The following is a 16453-nucleotide window of genomic DNA, read 5'->3' on the forward strand; positions in this document are numbered from 1 at the left end:
GATTTTTTTCCCCGAGCATTCCAGCGCCCCAAAAATTTTCCCAGCACAAAGTTCAACTGCACAAATTTGCCAGCAGAACCATTGGGGACGATTTTTTTCCCCCAGAAACCGAGGGGTCGTCTAACATCTTCCCAGCCAGCAAAAAAAAAAAAAGGGCTGCGGAACATATATTTTGCGGAACAGATCCGTTTTGTGCCCTTGCACTACGACCAACATATTGCGAATTCTCATCACCTCTCCTCACTTCCCCCTCGCAGCTATTCGCCGCTCACCTCCTATTTACAGTCGATTGACAAAACGTTGTCGTCAACCGGCTTCACGACTACGCGACACGGGATTACGCACCGCACTATGTATTAGTGGTCCGTCTATAACGAGATTCACACCAATTATGCGCGGTGAGCATGAGAAATTTGTATATCGGAAATCTGACAAAGTCAATATAATCCGATAAAGAAAACTCGGAGCTTGATCACGCGACTGAAGCGTGACGTGCTACGTGCACTCGTAAACGCTCCTCTGCAGCGAAGTCGCCATGTTAGAGATGACGGTCTGGAATTTGACCAATGAAATCAAAGCCTGATACGCGTCACAAGACTGAATGACAGATGTGGAAAAAAAAGTTCCAAGTTCAGATTCCGTGCTGTAAGAACCGTTCTGTAAACATTCCGTCTTCAATACATAGACTGAGGCATAAAAAAAATTGACTGAATTTATAGGGTAAGAGCTATATTGAGTGTTGCTTAGATGGTTTAATTTTCTATTTGCTGCGCATTTCAGTAGGTATCTTCTACACTAGATCAGACTGGTAAAGGGCTGCGAAATAGGTAAGTGTATACTTAAATGTACATACTTATCAAACTACAGTAATTTTACTATAATCATTTCACAAACGAGTAAATAGAGGGAGATCTGAGGTTAAAAGAAATAAGTCTTCCAACGCCATAATTCTTAACCCGTTGTACTGTGAATGCTTTTTATTCCACAGAAAAGAAGTAATTTGAATCATAACACAATCGCGCCTTCGCCACTCCCCCTACATTGTCTTTGTCATAAACATTTTTTCTGACTTCTAACATTTGTGCGCAGTGTCACTCTCCGAGTTCTATCGTGTCTTATTTTGTTTTTGAATTAAACTAGCTTTTGAAATAATAAAACGTAGGGCTTTTAGTCTTTCTTCCAAACCTGGTTCGTGATCAGAACAGTACAAGCACTCGTTGAGCTGTTATTGTTCCAACCGTGCCAATCAACGAGCGCTATTTCAGTCAGGTGACCAAACAAGTGAACACAACCTTACTTCCAGAACGTTTTCAAAATCACGTTTTCTCTACTACAACAGTCGATTTTCTACGTGTATTCTGTGTAATCCCTGCCTCTTTTGCGCACTGCTTGGAGGCTGAAAGCACCGGCAGGCACTTTGATGCTAAAGTGCATGTGCTAAGCTCCACTTTGCTTTTCTTTTTCGCTTAAAAACATGGCCAGCTCAGGCAACCCCGCCACCGTTCCCACCGCAAGCACGAAGAAGATGCGAATTCGCAGCAAGTCGACCTCCGATGTGGGCGAAGTCAAGAGCAGTTCTCTTGCCGAGGAGAAGCAGCAAATCAGAGGGACTAATGCATCAACCAGGCACGGAATTAACGGTTCTGCTCACCCCGAACTGTCGGTAAAAGCGTCTGAGAAAAGACAAACAGATAGAAAGCCTCGCACGGGTCGACGAGGTCTTCCGAAGAAAGGTCAGTAAGGGTTTCGATACAAGCTATTACAACAAACTACGGTGACCAGGCTTCTCAGTAGCGTAACCAACGTTTTAATAGATTCATTAGTCATCGAGTTGTTTTATTTTGTTTTGAACTGTGAAAGTCTAGAGCTGGAAAGTTGATCATAAATATTTTATACATCGAGGAATAACAATCAAACTAGAGAGAGAGAGCCACGAGGTGACTAAACTCTAAACATCATATTCTTTTACAGAACATTTTTATCATCACAATGGTTCCTACTGAGTCAAAAAAGTCTACGTTATATTGTAGCTGTTGTTGTGTGTTGGTTGTAGGCTCTACTAATTGGATATATAGGTTAATTTTTAGCCCATGCATGCTGTACGCATGGTGGTGTGTTGTTGTACTAAACGGTACAAAACTATTTTTGTCCTCCTTTCTCGCGCTGCAAGCTCATGAATCACAATAATCATAGTACATAGTACATCCAGAAAGACTAAAACTAAACAATTAGCTTTCCTTGCTATTTTTTTTATCTATAAAATACAGTTACCATCTTGTTTTCCCTGATATCGATAACTAAAACCGCACTTCACATTGTACGTGTTTGTTAATTTGCATAATCGCGAATGTGTTTTCATCCTCGTTTTGGAATATTTAGGATTGCAAATAACTGGTTCAATTTGTATGCGTTATTGCTACACACTTTTTACCGCGTTGTTGCAACCGTTCTGCTTTCTTGCAAAATAAGATGGCCGCTTCTTCGTCTTCTTCTCCTTCCATATAACCCCATCTCCTTTTATTCGAAGATTCTTATGAGGTATTAAAATGTCAACAAAAACGATAACAACAAAAATATATAATAAGTAAAGTTACATAAGTCAATGCAATAATAGTTCGCTTGTTTTCTTAAAAAGATTGGCTGCCCTTGCATTTAGCTCTGGCAGAAAGTTCCAATCCCTGATGGTCCGCGGGGAAAACGATTGTTTGTGATAGTCGGTTCTTGAAGGTGGCACTTTGTAGCTTTTTATATGCCTGCCAATTCCATCCATCGGCGGGACTGTTGGTAGGCCATCAGTGGCAAAAAGGCCATGTAGAACATCAGGAGCCTTGCTTTCTCTTCGGCCTATAGCTCGTCGTATTTTTCCAAAATTGGACTGAATCCAGAGCAACTTTTAGCATTTTTATAGCATTTTTAACTCAGTTATAAATGTGTCCACCTGTATTTATAATTCAGCATTTCCGGGCTCACCACTCTAACCGCATGGCCGCCATCAAAATTCTTCCAGCCACTACATGTATTGCTAATTCAACCATATTTACTGCTTCACATACTTACTATTAAAGCCATTTGAATAATTTACCCTTGCCAATGATGGCAACTGTAAATTTAATTGAAGCTCTCAAACTTTAATCACATGCGATTATTTTGTTGTATATTATTATTTTGTTCGTGAAAATTTGGGTTCGTGTCTTTGTTTTATGTAGATATCTACATGCAAAACCATCCTTGGCGTAACCACCCCTAAGCCAAAAGTTTGTTGTTATGTTAAAAGTTCCATTTGCTTAATGCATGTGTTAAACTTTACAGATCCTTCCCCCCAGGGCCTGTTGTAAAAAGATAGGGTCAGGTGGAGGGAGTATTAAGGGGAGGTGGTACTTATCTTATTGTATTTTTATACTATCATTTAACCCTCAAGTTTTTCATGGATATGTTTAACTCTGGAATGCAAAGCATGGACAAGTTTTTGTGGATACTTGATCACTTGATGGCTCTATCACCCATAAGCTTTTTGAGGTCTTTCTGCAGTTTACTTTAACACAGCAATCCTTAGATCATCTGTATATTTCTGGTGTTCAACTTACAGTAAAAGCTTAGTAGCATAAAAGGGATTTGTTATCTACCTGTGACTGGTACAGTCATAGCCTACCTGTAGGCTTTGATAGTTTTTCTGGCACGAAAACCCCGAAAACTCAGAGTTCGCATACCACCGCCGCCATCTTGGTTAATGGCTCCCCAGGAGGAGGGGGAGGAAAAATGCGTGGGGCAGGAGGAGGGGGGGTAGGGAAAAAAACGCCTACAGGATGTCTAGCCTTTTTCGTTCAACGCCCCTAATGTAACACATGACGAAAAATTGTGTTTAGTGTTTAGTGAGTATATTACTAAAAGTGAAGATTTTGTGCAATGTTTCTCTCGAGAGGCAATCTCAGAAATGTTAAAAAACGGTAAAAATCATGCGTTTACCGAACCCTGTCAGCAACACAGCCATCACATGTTTAGCTTCCCACGAGGTCTTTCACAGCTGCCTCCTGCCCTTGTCTTGAAATAACGGATTTGCCTTTCAAATGAAGAGTGTTTTAAGCTTTTTGGATCGCTTATTCTGTAAGCACCATGCTGAATCAGCACTGTAGCACGAACGTGATAAAGCTGTGGAGTGATGAGTGATGGGATGTCATTAGCCAATCAGATGGCTTCATCCGTACGGATAAAGTTTAAAATCAATGAACGAAAAAGGTGAGACATCCTGTAGGGGTTCTTTCTGAAGTCCAAGAAACAAGAAAAAAAAAAAGCCTCTGTGAGCTAGGCTGGTGTGCAGGGAAAAACCAAAAAAGAAACATAAGTATCAAAAGGACTTTACCTGATTGAACATGATAAGATAAATATTCCAATTCACAAGTCATTTTATTTAAGGTCTTGGTAAAGCTAAATTTGACACCACTGTTTGTTTTTGTGGCTTTGCAAAACCTGCATCAATAGTTCTTAAACTTTATTTTTGCAAAATTTTTTTCCATAAATAGCATTCTAAGATGGCTGAAATGGGCCTTTGCTGTTTCCCCTGACCTGTTGACCGTGAATTCACGCAAATCTTTGACTTTTCTAGCGTATTATTTTGAGGCGAGAACTCAAGCTTGTCGGGCGTAACCTCCCGACTGGTTTTAAGATATTGCCTTCAAATTTTCGGGATCTGATAGATAATTATGCCATGTCATAAAGTGTGTGAGGAATTTTCGATTTTATAGCACTTTTCGTGTCCAAATTTCGCCAGAAATGAGAGTTTCAACTTTGATTCGTGATATTATGTTGACAGTGTCAAATAACAAAAAGTCCTCACACACTTTGGTAGATCATCTATCTGTCATTGAGATGCCATTATGTGCAAGTGAATGCGCAATAACTCGAAGGTGCATTATGCTCCGTACTTTTGAGTTTGAGGCCTCAAAACTTAAACTCTGAATTAGCTATTGCAAAAATAAAATTTGCAGGAGATAATTTAATCTTTTATCTTTTATTTGATATATAGTTTGTACATGTAGTGAAAATTGCTGCGCGACGATATTTTTTTCCGCGGACACGTCATTCACCTTTACTAGACCTTAAGTATACAAAATTATGGTAAATGCTTTTCTACATCTGAACTTGAAGGTGATAATCACTTTGAACCTCTAAGGCATAAACAGCGCATCTTAGCACAACTGTAAAGCTGTTATTCTCAACGCTGAACATTCTAACATTGAACATTGAAATGCGAGCATGTGTTTGTTTGCGGCAATTACAACCCTTTAGGAGGAGGTGCAGGGAGACTGCGTTGAGTAAATTATTGTGTAAATTTGTTCAATCTATCTTTCTTGTTATTGTTGTTTCCAGGTGGCGCTGGTGGAAAAGGGACGTGGGGCGTCATTGGTGAGGTGCTTACCGAGGAGGACCTCAAAGTTCGGGACCAGCATGACCCTAACTATGAATCAGAGGAGGATGAGACAGTGAGTATGAGTCGACTGTAGGAACACATTTAGTACAGTGAAGTCTTGATTTTACATATTGCAGCTAGACCCAATAGTATAAATGGTCTTTATTTTGGAGAGTAAAATTTTTATCTTTGTACAAGTTTTCTACAAATTCTAATTAAACTATACATCACATTGCTGGTGATGATCTATTGATGTCATAATGAGTCATGAATATGATCAAATGTGATCATTGAATACAGTGTAATGCCAACAGTATAATGCCAATAATGTAGTTGTCTGCTAGAATGGAACACAGTTTGTGTAGTTTGCAACATTTTCTTTAGAACTGATGATGCTGTTGGTTGTCATATTCCATAGGAACCCTATGAGATCAAAGAAATTAAGCCTGAGCTGACTGTTGAAGAGTTTGAACTTCATGTTGACCCCATAATTGTGGTGAGTAATATATAATATGTATATATATATAAATCTAATAATTGTTCAATGTAACATTACCATAAATGTGATGGGAAAACGTACACTAGCGAAAAACGTTTTGGGGCAAATCTTGAAGGTTAACAAATGTTGCCTCGTTTTATCGTTCATAAATCTTGTTCCAAGGACACAATAGGAAGAACTTTTTTTTAAATTCAGAAGTTCAGAAGTCCCTTCAAATTCCAAAAAACACTCTAAAGTTCGGAAGATCGTTCTCTGAAATTTGAAAAGTTCAGAAGATCGTACTCGTTTTGGAAGAATATTCTAATAATTCGGAAGCTCATCGTGAAAATTAAGTGTAGTAAGGTATTTGCCTTTGCAATACAACGACATGTTAACAGTGACGACAACAATATGACGGTTCTCGCTTTTTACTAAACTCGCACATAAAACAGACATTTCTCAAAAAAGTCCTCTATATCTCAGCTTTCTTTTGACATTGATAGTCGCGATTGATGAAGTTCGACAATTGATTTGTTTGAGCCAAATCCACATTAAGAAAGCAAGTGGGCTGTTGATTTTTTCTTGTCTTTTCAAAACAATGAAATGTCACTGGCGACCACAACTTTACTATCACGGCTTTGCGCTTGTCAATGAACTCCTGCATCAATAAGACCCCTAAATTACCCCATCAATAAGCCATTACGATCATCACGATAGTTAAAGTGAGTAAGGTAAATTACTGGTCAACTGAAAAGTAGCTCAAAATTAAAATTAGCAAACAAGCATTTCTCGAAAGAGCGACTGTTGTCATTTTAGTAACGATTATCAAAATCTGATAAACATTTGTTGAATCCCTGAAAGAAGTTCTTGTCATTGTGAAGCAGATCTTTTCTTCGGATGAACAGTCTTGAAAATCGGAAAAGCGTTCGGCATAATCCATCCGATATCCTGTGCTGTTGGAGTTGTTTGTGTTTATTTTTTTACTGATCAGTTCACTTGGATATCAAACAATATGGCATTATTTGTTGTTATTGTGTTGCCTCCTCTGGTTTTTTTCATAGCACTCATCATGTAATTAGTCTGATTGATCATCGGTTCTTCAGGTTGTTTGTTATCATTTATTTACCTTTAGCTGCCATGCTGTTATCATTATTTAAAAGACAGTCTGGCCAGTTTTATTGACTGTTCTTTCTTTTGTTCAGGAATATTTTGAGCATGGGGACACAGAAGATGTTGATGTGAGTCATCTGAAATATTTACCTTTTCTCTACGAGGCCTCACTGATCAAACTGACCATTTTCTGTTGTTTTTAGTTGTCCCTTCAAGAGCTCAACATCTCTAATAGAAAGTTTAAAATTGTGGTGTTTGCAGTCACACACGCCTTGGACAGGAAGGTATGAGGTTGAATGTGAACTGGACACATTATGATACTGTGTTTGTCTGTAGTTGTGGCATCACAAGTTCAACCTGCATATCCCAATGGAAGGAACAAATCCCAAAATAGGCCTCATCAATTACTGTAGGATAATTGTAGATGATTTGACCTGAAAACGTTTTATTTAATTTTGTACCATATAAAGGGGAGGCGGATATATGCTCCCTTTGACACCTTCCCTCCCACCCTCCCTTTCGACTGTCATTAAGATGTAATGTTGTTGCATTTTTAATTCTTTGCCAACAAAAGACATAAATTTTAATACTTCAGGCCACCCAGCGAGAGATGGCCTCTGTGCTGATCTCAGACCTTTATGGCTCAACCCTGACCAGGCCAGACATTGCCTCAGGTTTCCAGAAACTCCTGGATGACCTAGATGACCTCTCACTGGACACACCTGATGCACCTGAAGTTCTGGGGAAATTTATTGCCCGGGCGATTGCTGACGACTGTCTGTCTCCTGCTTTTGTGGCTAATCATGCTGATACAGCACCAAATTCCACTCAGAGGTATGCAGAGCTTACGTTGGGTGTTTTGAATCAAGATGCTTCGTTGATATAGAATAAGCAAGGCAGCAGCTAATAATTTCTTCTGAGGCCAAAATTGTGATTGTTTTCACTCAGCATCAATGTTAAAATCTAAATTGATCAATGTCTTGATGGATGTGCTGTAAAGGATCTTAAAACCCTTTTGGGGGGGGGGGGGGGGGGGGGGGCTTGAAGGTGGTTGGGTGCTTGCCCATGTGGGTGAACTCCCAATAGAGGTAGATACGTGATTGTCCCATGTTTTACGGCACAAAATCCTACCAAATTCTATCCCCGATTCTGCTATCACTTGTGTGTCGTGACAAGACGATAAAAAAAGCCTTAACTTGAAGACTAGAGATGCTCTCAATGGCAGAGTGTGGCACCTGCATACAAATGTTTGTTTTAGTGCTGTCTTAGGGTAAAAAATTGCCTCTTCCAGACCTAAAGTGCTAATCCGTGGTTTGTTCATAAAGGACTCCTCCAAAGGTCCTTTAGTGCTATAAGATATGGCCCCTTCTTCATTGACATAAAGCATTTAAAAGTATGGACAATTAATAAAATCTGAAACAAATTGATTCTTGAGAATAGAGGGAAATGTGAGAGGGAGGACTTGATAGCTTTTACAGCTAATTTTGATGTAATTGTTACCTAATATTCTTTTCTTCACCATCCAGTGCAGTCTTTGTATGCACATTGTACGTTTGCCTTGATCTGTGTGTGAATTTGTAGGAAGGCGCTAGAGAAAGCCAACACCTTGATCAAGATGAAGCATGGAATGGTGCGATTAGACAATGTATGGGGTGTTGCTGGTGGCCGACGCCCTGTGAAATACTTGGTGAAAAAGGTAGATATTACATGGTGAACCTGTGAAATACTTGGTGAAAAAGGTAGATGTTGCATGGTGAACCTGTGAAATATTTGGTGAAACTAGTAGATGTTGCATGGTGAACCTGTGAAATACTTGGTGAAAAAAGTAGATGTTGCATGGTGAACCTGTGAAATACTTGGTGAAAAAAGTAGATGTTGCATGGTGAACCTATGTAGCTTTTAAATAGATTTATTTACCATTATTTACCAAGGAAATGGATGCTTTTTCAAAATAATTGCTTTTACTTTTTATTAAAAGTAGTGTTTTGCAGATGGAGCTTCTACTGAAAGAGTATCTCTCATCTGAAGATGTTGAAGAGGTAATTTCATCACTGAATTTGGACAAGCACAGCAATGAAAACTAATGTAGATTTTGGAATGTCTTAATGTTTATATTGCAAAGTACCATAACATGACATGATCAAACCCTCTTGGTCTTTACAGGCACAGGGTGTGTCACACAGTGTCTGCCCCCTTGGAGCACTTATCTACTTTGCCATGCCCCAGATGAGGTGCTTTTTGGGGGAGGGCTTCTATAAGGCCTTTGTCTCATAGACAACTGAGCAAATCACAGCTTTACTGGTGAAGTTTGCGCAAGAACCCAGCAATTTAGTGGTTAAAAATCCTGTCCGCTGTTAATGTACCTGTCTATTCTTACAGGCTTGTCGTTGTGTCCAAGAACTTGATGTGCCACACTTTCATCATGAGCTGGTTTATGAGGTAAGATCACTATGATCTGTTATCAGACCATTGCTTCCAAATTGATTTTAAACACGAGGTTCCGCTATCAAAGGGAAAGCTCCTCCCACCCCTGGGCTCGAATTTGCACAAATGATAAGCCTTCTAAAAAATTGCTTATCTCTGAGCCTCAGTCGGCTGGAATAAAACTATTTTTGCACAGGTAACAGATTGTTACCTGTGCAAAAATAGATTGTTAAACTAGTTATTTGCTGTCCACTCACGTTTTCGGTGCAAAATTTTAAATTTTGTGCTATCATAATCTAGCGCACCTTTTATAGCGGAACCTCGTGTTTAGATGAAACAGGGAAGTGTGAAAGAGTACAGTAGCCTAAAGGTTACATTTCACACCTTGACATAGGTTGGGTGCAGTCAAATGATGGTATTTAAGAAAGTATAATAACTTGTTTGACCTGTTTACAGGCCATCATATGCTATTAGAAAAAGTATAATAACTTGTTTGACCTGTTTATAGACCATTGTGATGGTATTGTAGAAAGTATAATAACCTGTTTGACCTGTTTATAGACCATTGTGATTGTATTGTTGAAAGTATAATAACTTGTTTGACCTGTTTATAGACCATTGTGATGGTATTGTAGAAAGTATAATAACCTGTTTGACCTGTTTATAGACCATTGTGATGGTATTGTAGAAAGTATAATAACTTGTTTGACCTGTTTACAGGCCATCATATGCTATTGGAAAAAGTATAATAACTTGTTTGACCTGTTTATAGACCATTGTGATGGTATTGTAGAAAGTATAATAACTTGTTTGACCTGTTTATAGACCATTGTGATGGTATTGTAGAAAGTATAATAACCTGTTTGACCTGTTTATAGACCATTGTGATGGTATTGTAGAAAGTATAATAACTTGTTTGACCTGTTTATAGACCATTGTGATGGTATTGTGGAAAGTATAATAACTTGTTTGACCTGTTTATAGACCATTGTGATGGTATTGTAGAAAGTATAATAACCTGTTTATAGACCATTGTGATGGTATTGTAGAAAGTATAATAACTTGTTTGACCTGTTTATAGACCACTGTGATGGTATTGTAGAAAGTATAATAACCTGTTTGACCTGTCTGCAGGCCATCATGAAAGTATGATTAAACTGTTTGACCTGTTTATAGGCCATTGTGATGGATTTAAGAAAGTATAATAACCTGTTTGATCTGTCTGCAGGCTATCATGATGGTATTAGAGGAAGGCAGTGAGAGGGTCATTGAAGTCATGAATAACCTTTTCAAGGACTTCCACCAGACGAATATTGTCACACCAGACCAGATAAGAAACGTAAGCCCATGTCAGCACTGTTAAATCCTGGATTCTATAGTTTCGAGAAGAGGACAACTTTTTTTCTTCTTCTAGTGTTCAAGGTAAAATCATCAACTACTTTTTTCTGATTGCCCTGTGTTCTGTATAGGGTTTCATCCGTGTGTTTGACTCCATGGGGGATATTGTACTTGATATCCCACATGCGCATATCTTCTTAGAGAAGCTTGTCGATGCAAGTACCAAGTCAGGAGTCATTCCAATCTCCCTAACTCTTAAAATGCCTTCAAGGTAACGTACCTAAATAACTTTAAACTGTCATCTACTCTTGCACTTTTCTCTGCTTAGTTATCAGAGATCTATAAAACATTGCGGGGCATGCCATAGCCTCTATTTATTGCTGTAAGCTCGACCTACAGCAATGTTGTTCTGTTTTCACTTCATGCATATTCTTTTGTGAGCTGTTTTATCATGATGACACATTTGTCATCATGATAACTTAACTTGTTGTTATCGGGAACCGTACCTGCACTTTGTATAATTTATCACCATCATATCCTCGACGACTTTTTGTGACGCTGAACAAAAGACTTATGCTCTTGATATATAGCTTTTTCTTAATATTGAGTTACTCGTTGACTTGACTATTGACTCCTTGTTGATATCGAGTCGCTCCTTGTTGCTGCCATACGTGACGCATGCGCATTGATCATAACGTTGCACACATGCTCGCAACACCGCTGACACGCTTGTATTTGTTTGTAGGAAGTCTTTGGGTTTGGCACCGGCGTGAGTATTTCTATTATTGATTTTTGCAAAGAAACAGAATTGCTATTTAGAATAAACCTGGAATTAAAAAACTTTAAAAGATAATAAAAGACGCGTTGAAGCTTTTTAATCATAACACGCTTTTGCTAAATCACTAAGTTGTATGCTGTTTAACCATTAACCTGTTAAATAAATGATACGATTCACCTGGAATTGGAGGATGGTGTTTATGTTAAATAACATTCGGTGATGGCAAACTATCCTTCTATTCTTGGTTGTCGCTATCACAGATTTGCTTCATGCGATCACGTGTTTGTGTCACTTATCATAACCCGTGTTTCTTTCTCGTCTTCGTAATATTATCGTTGATGTCACATTTTTGCTAATACTTATTTGGGAATATTCGCACGACTTTGTAATGTTCACTGGTAATATTCACGTGATTTTATCGTGTTCACTGGTAATGTTCACGTGATTTTATCGTGTTCACTGGTAATGTTCACGTGATTTTATCGTGTTCACTGGTAATGTTCACGTGATTTTATCGTGTTCACTAGTAATGTTCACGTGATTTTATCGTGTTCACTGGAAATTTTCACGTGACTATATCGTTCCCACTGGTAATGTTCACGTGATTATATCGTGTCCACTGGTAATTTCACGTGATTATATCGTGTCCACTGGTAATGTTCACGTAATTTTATCGTATTCACTGGTAATGTACGCGTGATTTTGTCGTGTTCACTGGTAATTATAAGAAGGGACTATTCTGTTGCGCATGCGCATTTCATTGCGCGCTATGACCATCAAAATGGCGGATGTGGAATGTTATGACAAAAACTCACACTGTTTCTGGACTGTAGAGATGTCTTCTTTGACCAGCAAATTTCAACAGAAGGCAAACAGAATGTTTAAATTTAGTCCCGCTCGAATCAGCGATTGCCGGTTACCGTTTTTCGTGCTAAATATTACCATAAAGATGCCAAACAGTTAACCATTCACAGGAATCGATGGTGGCGTGTAATGATTTCTACATGAATTTCGAAAATATCTCCGTTATTTGAGGGAGACTGTTCTTAAGCTCTGCACTATGACAGTCTTTCTTCTATAGTTTATTTGATTTGGATATTATGATAAAAATCCGTACTTTTCCGTTCGAATAAACTTATTTGCAACTACGGCGAAATTTGCTTGATTCGCCGTTTGAGCTCAAATTGACAGTAATTTTCTTGCGATCTGGGAAATAAAATCACTGTTCCTAGATTGTGATCACTTTTATCGTTCTTTATTTATCAGGATTTTGTGGGTGCCATATATAGGAAATTCGGAGAAAGATCTTTAATTATTTTTTAGTGTGTAGTATCAATTTTCTAGGGTATGATTGTTGGTACTGTTCGCGGTTATCATATCAAGCACAAGTTGTTCTGAATCACATACAATTATCATACCCTTCTCTAAACAATCCTTTCATTTCCCAGAAATCGGACATTTTTTTTTTTAGATATATTATAAACACTTAGATGTCACTTCTCATTAATATTGAATATTTCATTATTATGGAAAATCGAGTAATAAAAACACACAAATGATGCCACCATGTTGTGCACAACTATTGATAATTTCATTATTTGATTATGAACTTTACTTGTTTTGCGTCAGTCTTGAGCAAAAGTACGAGGTGAAAGTCATTATGGTAATTTATTCTTTTGATCCAAATGCAATTTGCAAATGATCTGGCTCAGTCCCTCGAGGACAGATAGCCGGAAATAGTGCCTCCCAAGTCACGTAAACACATAAATTCTATAAATGAAACAAAACTGTTAGTATGTTGGTAACTCTCTCTAAAAAAAAGAAGTAAAGAAAGGTCAAACACACTTGTTTAATCATTTAGAAGACATTCTGAAGACGTGCATAGGATTACTAGCAAGAGAAAAACATTCGGACATCTTCGTAGATCTAAATCTCGCGCTATGGGTGAGTGGTTTCCCCTAGGGAGAGCCTGCAATTGTCAATTTTCGGTCAGCATCTGCGCTCATTGTCATACTCAATAGTTCCTTGTTGGTAATTATAACGTGCATGTGTCTTGTGTTTGTTGATATCACGTGCTTGTATCTTCGCTCTTGTATCGTGTACCCACCACGTATCATGTACACTCATCACGTGATCATCTGTCTTTAGGGGACGGAAGAGGTTCGTCAGCGAAGGCGATGGCGGCTTGGTAAAGGCATGACAAGCTGATTTCTGTATGTTGCGAGGCCTATCCATGTGCGCCTCTTGGTTATGGTCTCGGCACTGTGTAATATATAGCGGGGTGTGAGGATTCTGTTTATTTCACCACATGCACACTCGCAAATCCAATAAAACAGTTTTGCAAATCCTAACGTTCGCTTCTATTGTTCTTGTTGTGTTCTTATTTTTTACCATGATACTACCGCCAAAATGTTTTTTTTTTTCATTCAAAATTAAGTGTTTTCACAATGGTATAGTGATAAATTTTCAACAATAATAGCTATTTATTTCTTAGACCGTGTCTTTATTTTACAACACATTTCCCCCTGGACGTTTCTTGACAATGAGCAAGTCTCACCCAGTAGAAGCCAAGCTCAGATTAAACAAGAACGCAATCGAATTTGATTTATATTATCGGAATTCCTATATCGTTGTAAGCTTAAGGGGGGGGGGGGTTCATAAGATATTGAGCGTTTATTAGATAAGGGGCGTTTATTAGATATGGGCAGTTTTCTAGACCTTTTCAAGTAGCTGCCAAGTCTTAAAATCAATAAACACAAAGTTTATTTGACAATAGCTGGATGGTTTAGTACGACAAAGTTTGCGTGACAAATGCTGGATTTTTTAGTATGCATAGTCGCATAAACATCTCGTTCATTTGCAAGCTAGACGTTTATTTACTTTCCTATTTGCTGCTCCCCGCGCGTCGTAGCTAGGTAACCCTAAGAAAAATCCACGCGTCTTGGGCCGCACGGTGTCGAGTCTACCCCCACGACATACTGTCCTCTGACACTAAGTACTGCGTGTCGATCTCGAGTTCGTCTTGCGTCGAGCTCTCTAGTCCTGTAATTGTTGTGGCGCTGTCACCGAGCACCTGTAAGTAATAGCGATGCTAAATAAAGCGCTCGTGTACACAGCCGCTCACGTGACTCAATTCGCTTTGCGTATTAATGTCTGAAACTCTTAGTAATAACATAAGCATACCCTTTCTTGAAATTTGAAGAGTTTAGTTTATTTTCTGCCATTCGCAGCACTCACGGCTGAATTACAGGCAGTACCAGGTATAATAAGAGATACACGATAAAAAAGGCAATCATTGTCAGTAGCGCATGGATTTTGGGGCCTACTTCCATTCCTTAGATTGTACATCGCCTGAATCTTTGTCTCCCATATTCTGGCGAATACTTACCTCCTTGATGGCGGTCGAGTTATCCGAAGGTGTCGCCTCGTACCACTCCACCATTTCTTCCATGTCCTCGTTTGACGCCGTTTCTTGTGGCTCATCCCAGCAACCGCTCTCAGCTTCCGTAGTGACAAGGTCTGTACGACTTAAGGTCCGCCTGAGACATCGCAAATGAGGCGGTGAGACTAAAAGTGCGGGGGGATGCGACAGCTTAGACAGTAAAGAGCCACACATCTATTCCTTACGCGTACGTCACATTGGTTTGTTTAGTCAAAGAATTTATCAAATTACAAAAAATGCTTTCAGGTGAAAGCGTTGTCAACATCTGCAGCTTTTGTTACGTCATTATACATATTGCATCATCAATCGCAGGGTGCCACGTGACTCAAACTTGCATCACTCATTGAAGGTGGATATGAATATATGAATAAGGCCAAAGGAAACAGTAGAGCAAGGCTAAGTTGAAACGCCGTACTATCCATGAGCCGTATTCAATGCAAATTATTATAACTTTGGCGGGCATTGTTGCTCTAATGAACGTTTTGGCGGGCTCTAATGTATGAAGCCCGCTGCTCTAAGCCAATGAGAGGGCGAAATTGCAGCGAGCCAATCAGAAGAAAGCAGGAATTCCCGAAATTCATTCAAACCGCTCGTCTCATCGCTTGCCGTGTTTGGTTGTGTTTTGACAACTACCAAAAACAAACAGGAAAACATGGCTGAACACGACTCACAATCTTCTCAGCTCGATGAGTAGGAGCTTAAAAAAATGGAAGAAGATTCTGTTCCCCAAAATACTAAAAAACAAACATCCTGGGCGATGAAAAGGTGATTTTCACAGTATCGGCTCCTCGGATCTTGGAGGCATTTTACGCCGTTTCTATGCAGAAGTCAAAACAAAAGACAAGAAGGACCTCTCGACGAGTGCCTTTTGCTTCAAGTGAAACCATTGACATGGAAAACAGTAATGATTGCAAACAAGGCAGTTTATCTAGGGCAGGCGGGGAAGTGAATGTAAGTTCTATATTTTGAAACAGTTGTTTCGTTTACAAAAAGAACCGTAAACACGTGTATATTTAGCAAGGTTTGTAAAGTGAATTGAAGCTGTATTTATTAAATATGATAACAACTTTCAATGAATAAATATCACGCGAGTCATCCGCGTTTTCCGATCTTATTTTTGTTTTTGCGCTTAATGCTCGCCAAAGTCGCTGCGCTCGGGCTAAAATGAGCTCGAGTCGGGCCCAAAACATATTTACGACCGCGAACATCAACTATATTGTTATATGAATCAAGTCGATTTTTTCATCTTCATTTACATTGAATACGGCTCATGAATAACACTACGTTTAAACTTAGCCAAAGAGGGAAGTTCTTATTATCCGAGTTTTTAATTCGAGTAATCAGCGCAAAATGGCTGAAGAAATCTAGCTCAATTTTTAGATTTTGAGTTAGCAAACTTCGAGCTAGTGGGGTTCTACTGTATCAAGAAAATTCTGTGATAATTTTCTTTTTACATTTCTATACCCAATCGGACCCAGG

General features: G+C 38.9%; 2 protein-coding genes across 3 annotated transcripts; one reads left to right on the forward strand and one right to left on the reverse strand.

Moving 5' to 3' along the window:
* Positions 1–1159: 1159 nt before the first annotated feature.
* On the forward strand, positions 1160–13883 carry LOC5506350 (programmed cell death protein 4). Of its 2 annotated transcripts, XM_032374725.2 has the most exons (13): positions 1160–1733; positions 5365–5477; positions 5823–5900; positions 7085–7120; positions 7196–7276; positions 7588–7826; positions 8574–8688; positions 8984–9031; positions 9372–9431; positions 10645–10755; positions 10886–11025; positions 11500–11523; positions 13681–13883. In XM_032374725.2, the coding sequence occupies exons 1-13, from the start codon at positions 1475–1477 to the stop codon at positions 13730–13732; spliced, it is 1356 nt and encodes a 451-aa protein (XP_032230616.1). In that variant the 5' UTR covers positions 1160–1474; the 3' UTR covers positions 13733–13883. The 2 variants fall into 2 exon arrangements, with proteins under 2 accessions (XP_032230616.1, XP_001627059.1); XM_001627009.3 differs by lacking the exon at positions 11500–11523.
* Positions 13368–15450, reverse strand: LOC116614117. The gene is made up of 2 exons (XM_048729569.1): positions 14921–15450; positions 13368–14605 (listed from the first exon to the last, which is right to left on the reverse strand). The coding sequence occupies exons 1-2, from the start codon at positions 15146–15148 to the stop codon at positions 14495–14497; spliced, it is 339 nt and encodes a 112-aa protein (XP_048585526.1). The 5' UTR covers positions 15149–15450; the 3' UTR covers positions 13368–14494.
* Positions 15451–16453: the final 1003 nt, after the last annotated feature.

Source organism: Nematostella vectensis, chromosome 6 (assembly GCF_932526225.1).
Source record: "Nematostella vectensis chromosome 6, jaNemVect1.1, whole genome shotgun sequence".
In the NCBI taxonomy this organism is placed as follows: domain Eukaryota; kingdom Metazoa; phylum Cnidaria; class Anthozoa; order Actiniaria; family Edwardsiidae; genus Nematostella; species Nematostella vectensis.

Bases quoted from the DNA above. Each gene is read 5' to 3' on its own strand.
- LOC5506350 (XM_032374725.2), top strand. From the start codon at position 1,475: ATGGCCAGCTCAGGCAACCCCGCCACCGTTCCCACCGCAAGCACGAAG. The intron at 9,032-9,371 runs GTAATTTCATCA...CTATTCTTACAG, and splicing joins CATCTGAAGATGTTGAAGAG to GCTTGTCGTTGTGTCCAAGA. The intron at 11,524-13,680 runs GTGAGTATTTCT...ATCTGTCTTTAG, and splicing joins TCTTTGGGTTTGGCACCGGC to GGGACGGAAGAGGTTCGTCA.
- LOC116614117 (XM_048729569.1), bottom strand. From the start codon at position 15,148: ATGTGTGGCTCTTTACTGTCTAAGCTGTCGCATCCCCCCGCACTTTTA. The intron at 14,606-14,920 runs GTAAGTATTCGC...TATTACTTACAG, and splicing joins ACTCGACCGCCATCAAGGAG to GTGCTCGGTGACAGCGCCAC.